General features: G+C 40.2%; 1 protein-coding gene across 1 annotated transcript in view; it reads left to right on the top strand.

The window, feature by feature from the left end:
* Positions 1-1,921: 1,921 nt before the first annotated feature.
* The window catches only part of LOC128740138 (inactivation-no-after-potential D protein), a 348,822-nt gene continuing 344,743 nt past the window's right edge, over positions 1,922-6,000 (top strand). Inside the window, exons 1-4 of the mRNA XM_053835653.1 lie at positions 1,922-1,927; positions 2,639-2,747; positions 2,825-2,898; positions 2,956-3,046. Coding sequence (XP_053691628.1) covers positions 1,922-1,927; positions 2,639-2,747; positions 2,825-2,898; positions 2,956-3,046 — 280 coding nt within the window. The remainder of the gene's footprint in view (positions 1,928-2,638; positions 2,748-2,824; positions 2,899-2,955; positions 3,047-6,000) is intronic.

Genomic DNA, 6,000 nt, shown 5'->3' with positions numbered 1-6,000 from the left:
GGACTCTCGAAAAAGTTAATCGATGCAAGAGTTTAATTTAATCCCTGCTATGATGCGACTCTGTATAAAACAGTGGAAAGGCGACAATAAACCGAAAAAATGAAAAATAAACATAGAAGGAAATCGCGCGGATGTGACCGAAAGCTCGAAAAACCAGTAAATTCAAACTCTCTAACAAGTTAAGGGAAAAATTAACGTTTTAGATTGTTGCATGAGAGCTAGCATTTGCTTAATTTTTGAGACAAACCGTTGCATATGAACCATCATAGCGTTTTACTGCCTTACGTAGCTTTCCTGTACTGCGTAGTTCAGAAACAGCATTTTCCAAAAACTCGGCTCTGTGCAGTTTTCGATTCTGCTTAAAAAAAAATTTATAATAGGTGCTAAACTGTTTGAATTTGTAAAAATTACATTGGAATCAAAGTGATCCATAATTGTGAAAAATTACCTTGTTTTGGTCCCTATTATGGATCACTTTGAAAATTACTTATTTTTGCAGGAAAATCATTGGCAACCACCAACATTTCGCTGAATCGTAAAGAACGTAACTTGATCTTTATGTACGAGTCATTTTTTGCTCGAAAATTGGTGATTATGTCACATAGCAACCTTATGAATGAGGAACGTATTGCTTATGCTGATTGAAAAAAACGACAGACATTTTGATAGATTCTCGATAGCAACGTTGTACGCTCATTGAAACAGCATCAATGTCGGGATTTAAAGGATGTTTTATGTGTTAAAAGCTAGTTAATATGGTATATTTTGTTGCAAAAATGCTTCATACCTTCAAACAGTTTGTTTAACTGAGTTATTTAACTTGAAACACAAAAGTGATCCATAATTGTGGGTGATCCACAATTGTGGAGGGAGTGTACCACAGGGGTGAGGAGTTTCAAACCATCATAAAATACATTCATGCCTTTCAAAACTCCCACATGCCAAATTTGGTTCCATTTGCTTAATTAGTTCTTGAGTTATGAGGAAATTTGTATTGCATTTGTATAGTCCCCCCCCTGTTAAAAGACGGATGGGTCTCAGTACACCATAGAAAAAATTACTGCCTTCTGAAACCCCCACATGCCAAATTTGGTTCCATTTGCTTGATTAGTTCTAGAGTTATGAAGAAATTTGTGTTTCATTTGTATGAGAGCCCTCCTCTTACAAGAGGAAGGGGTCTCAGTACACCATAGAAAAAATTCTTACCTCCAAAAACCGCCACGGCCCAAATTTGGTTGCTTGTGCTTTATTAATTCACGAGTTATGAGGAAATTCGTTATTTGTATGGGAGCCCCCCCCTCCTAGAGAGGGGACGGGTTTCAATTTACCATAGAAAAAAATTTGCCTCCAAAAACCCCCACATGCCAAATTTAATTCCATTTGCTTGATTGATTCGAGATTTATGAGGAAATTTGTATTTCTATTCTGGGTCTCAGTACACAATGGAAAAAATCCTACCTTCTAAAACCCCCATATGCCAAATTTGGTTCCATTTGCTTGATTGATTCTCGAGTTTTGAGGGTATTTGTGTTTCATTTGTATAGGAGCGCCCCCTCTTACGCCCTCAATAAAATTGCTCTCTTACCCCCGCCATAAATTTACTGATCATTTTATATGTCCAACGACATATAAATTGTTCAGTTTCGTTTAGTAGTTTACTAGTTATTAGCATTTGAAATCTTTCATTCAAACGTTACACTTCTATTTTCGCTTTCACAAAGTGCTACCCAGCCCCAGTATATTAAACAAAGACGTAGTCCTACGTCAATAATCTGTAATTTCTGTAAGTAATAGAAAAGCAATTTTTTGTTTTTGATTTTGTTAAATTGTTTTCAAATGTACAGAGAAATAACTCTGAAATCTTCTATCCATCCATCCAAACCATCTATCTTCAATGATCCATTGTAATTGTGTCTGAAACATGAATGTACCCATATTGTACCGGGATGATGAATCTTAGCAATTATTCGATTTCTAATCAAAATGACTTAAATCGAGCTCTAGTAAAGAAATCAGCACCAACTTTTCACAAGGACCAATCTGCAAAATGTAAACAAACCGAGTGAGGGTTTCTTTCCCTATGCTACTCCAGCAAAAAATAACCCTTACTCGGTTTGTTTACATTTTGCAGATTGGCCCTTTTGAAAAGCTGGTGCCGAAATGGTCAGTAATTCAAGAATGTATATGGCCTTGAAAGGTATTTGTAGTTAAGCGAGAAAGGACATTTATTCCAACTAATAGTCAACGGTCCGAATACTTTCTGACTGCATTTTTAGGTACTTTAAACTATATGGACTCTATATTCAAACGGTCCTGTATTCTAATAATCGGTTGCGAAGTCTGTCGATAAAGAAGGGTCTAGTTCTCAACAGGACGTTTATACTCGTGGCTATGCTTTTACATGAAGAATCGTATTATTACATACATGGATAAACGCTGCTGAAAAGACTTGCGTAGTCCCACGTCACCTATGCGGTCGTGTCTTCTATACAACCTCTTTGTTTTTATGCCTACATTGCACTTTTCCCCATACAGCTCAATAATCCATCGAGACCAAAAGCATCGGATGGACATATGTACAAAAAAAATTATTGTTACCCAAAATACAATAGATTATGTTCTCCTTTTCGTTCAACAGATAACAAATTCTCAGCAAAACGATGTTATTCAATGTCCTTCCGTAAACAATAATCAAATTTCTGAAAAATCAAAAACTGATACAGATTTTCATCGTAGCCCAACAATAGGTATGGCATGGTTAATGCTTATTTATAGCAATCAGTAAAAAGAAATTGTACCACCTAACCTTCATTATATTTTTTAGATTCGGACCATTCTTCAGATGACGAGGACGAACGTACTTTAGAAGGCAAAACATACACCAAAGTAGGAGTTGAGGTAATACATCCTGAAACTAACCTAAATTGTACAATTTATACCTGTATTATCCCACAGATTGACCGAGCATCCGCTGGCAACTTGAAAAGATCTAAAGAGGAAATTTCACTGGATACCGAAGAAGAGGATTGTTTCGGCTATACTACTAGTAAGTACCTTGTCAGCAACGGATCATGGTATCTCAGTAGTTCTGTATATTTTTACCTTATTATAAGAAAATAATCTACGATGAATGGTACACAGTGCTGTGTTCGGATTTCGGAAGGCTTGTCAAGTTCATTCGAATCACACAGAGGGCTTCGTCTAGGTGATGGTCTTTCATGCCTGCTGTGCAACATAGTGCTACAAGGTGTTATGAACCGAGCGGATATGAGCACGCGGGGCACGATCTTCAACAAATCTAGTCAATTCGTCTGTTTTGCCAATGACATGGATATTATCGGCAGAACATCTTTGGCGGTGACTGAACAGTACACCAGACTAAAGCGTGAAGTAGAAAAGATTGGGTTAAAGGTAAATACGTCTAAAATAAAGTACATGCTAGCCAGCGGAAGTGAGGCCGAACGACGCCGCTTGAGCAGTAGGATATTGATCGACGGCGATGAGTTTGAAGTGGTCGACGAATTAGTCTACCTTGGCTCACTGATAACGGCGGGCAATGATACCAGCCGTGAGATTCGGAGGTTTTTCGGTGGAAGTCGTGCTTACTATAAACTTCACAAGCAATTGCGGTCGAGCAGACTAACTCCCCGTACAAAGTGAACCCTGTACAAGACGCTTACAAGACCGGTTGTTCTATACGGGCATGAAACATGGACAATGATCGAGGAGGACCTGCGAGTGCTTAGAGTTTACGAACGACGAGTGCTAAGAACGATCTTCGGTGGCGGAGAACGGAGTATGGAGGCGGAGGATGAACCATGAACTCGCACAGCTCTATGGCGAACCAAGTATCCAAAAGGTGGCTGGAGTACTTTACTTCAGTATGATGATGTGGATGAAATGGCTTCGCAGTTTTGTGCTACAATTTCGCAATGGTTGATTTCAAATTTGCCTCTAGTAAGACGTCCCGCCACACCAGCTTGGGGCACCCCGTACCTACGGCAATTAAAACGGGAGCGCAACCGAGCTCAACGCGCACATCGTCGATCGAGAACATTGCTGACTCAGCGAAAGTTTAAGCGCTGCAGTGATGAATATCGTCGTCTGAATGCTGTTTTATACAAATCGTATGTGTTGCGTGTGCAAACCGATCTCCGCAGAAAACCTAAAAGCTTTTGGAATTTTGTCAATTCAAAGAGGAAACGTACATCCATCCCTTCATGCGTCTGCTTTGATGGAAATGAATCTGAAACTGTCGCCGATTCTTGTGAGCTGTTTGCTAACTTTTTCGCATCTGTCTTCGCCGATAAAACAGCCTCGGACCTTGATGCGGATGTAGCTGTTGCGCATGTTCCGTCCGACTTAGTTGACTTGAGCTTATTCGATATTACTACCAACATGGTGATAGAAGCTGCAAGAAAATTAAAGCATACATTTTCCGCGGGACCTGATGGTATTCCAGCTGTGGTGTTAAATCGCTGTGCCGAGCCTTTGGCCATTCCCTTGCGCACGATTTTTAACAAGTCATTCGAACAAGGTAAATTCCCTACTATTTGGAAGCAATCATTTATGTTCCCAGTATATAAAACTGGTGATCGTCATAACGTAAGAAACTATCGCGGAATTACGAGCCTTTCTGCTGCGTCAAAACTGTTCGAGATAATCGTGAGTGGAGTGATTTTGTCCCGCACTAAGAACTATATATCCACAGCGCAGCATGGTTTTATGCCTGGTCGTTCCGTTTGCACGAATCTGATGGAATTTACTTCGTTTTGTATTTCGGAAATGGAGAACAAGAAGCAAGTTGATGTAATCTACACGGACTTGAAAGCTGCTTTTGATAGAATTGACCATACCATATTATTGCGTAAACTTTACCATCTGGGGGCTTCTCAACAGATGATTTGTTGGCTAAGCTCATACTTGCGTGGAAGAGTGCTGCGTGTGAAGCTTGGATCCTGTATTTCTTCGCAGTTTACGAACATGTCTGGAGTTCCGCAAGGTAGCAATATGGGCCCGCTGCTTTTCTCGCTGTTTTTCAACGATGTTACGTTCCTATTGGATGCTGGTTGCAGACTTGTATATGCTGATGACTTGAAATTGTTTTTGGCTGTTGGGAAAATGGAGGATTGTCGCCGCCTTCAAGCTTTGCTCGACGTATTTGTTATATGGTGTAAACAAAACTGGCTTACAATAAGTGTTGCGAAATGCGAGGTGATGAGTTTTTACCGCTTAAAAACTCCGATTCTTTTTAATTATCGGATAGATGGAACTGAATTGCGCAGAGTCGACCATGTTACTGACCTTGGAATTTTACTGAACACTAAGCTCACATTTAACCTACACCGCGAATCAATTATCTCGAAAGCAATGCGTCAGCTTGGATTTATTGCAAAAATTGGTCGGGACTTCAAGGATCCCCACTGCCTCAAGTCACTATACTGCGCTCTAGTTCGACCGCTGCTTGAGAACTGTTGCTTAGTTTGGAATCCTCAGCAAGTATCGTGAAACTTACGTGTCGAGAGAGTGCAGAGAAAATTTATCCGGATGGCTTTGCGACATCTACCGTGGCGTAATCCAGAGGAGCTCCCGCCATACTTGGATCGTTGCCGTCTTCTTGACCTAGATTCACTTGAACACCGACGTAGAATCCAGCAGGCAGTGTTTGTGGCAAAAGTCATAAATGGTGAAATTGACTCTCCCCAGCTTTTGTTACTCATGGATTTTCGCGCTTCGCAGCGTAATCTAAGATCGACCGGATTACTGCAAGCACCATTTCATCGCACTGCTTTCGGTTGTAACGAGCCTGTAACTGCTTGCATTAGAACATTTTCGACAGTGGAAGAGCTATTCGATTTTGGACAACCATCGCATAAGTTTGTACAAAGACTACGTAACAGAAATTTTGAAGTAGCAATTAGTATTCATGTAGACACTGTCAGATGAATTTAACAGAAAATAAATAAATAAAGCTGGACGGATACGATGGGCAAGGCATGT

Source organism: Sabethes cyaneus, chromosome 3 (assembly GCF_943734655.1).
Source record: "Sabethes cyaneus chromosome 3, idSabCyanKW18_F2, whole genome shotgun sequence".
Classification (NCBI taxonomy): domain Eukaryota; kingdom Metazoa; phylum Arthropoda; class Insecta; order Diptera; family Culicidae; genus Sabethes; species Sabethes cyaneus.
Note: the sequence above shows the minus strand (reverse complement) of the source record. Positions and strands in the feature narration are given on the sequence as shown.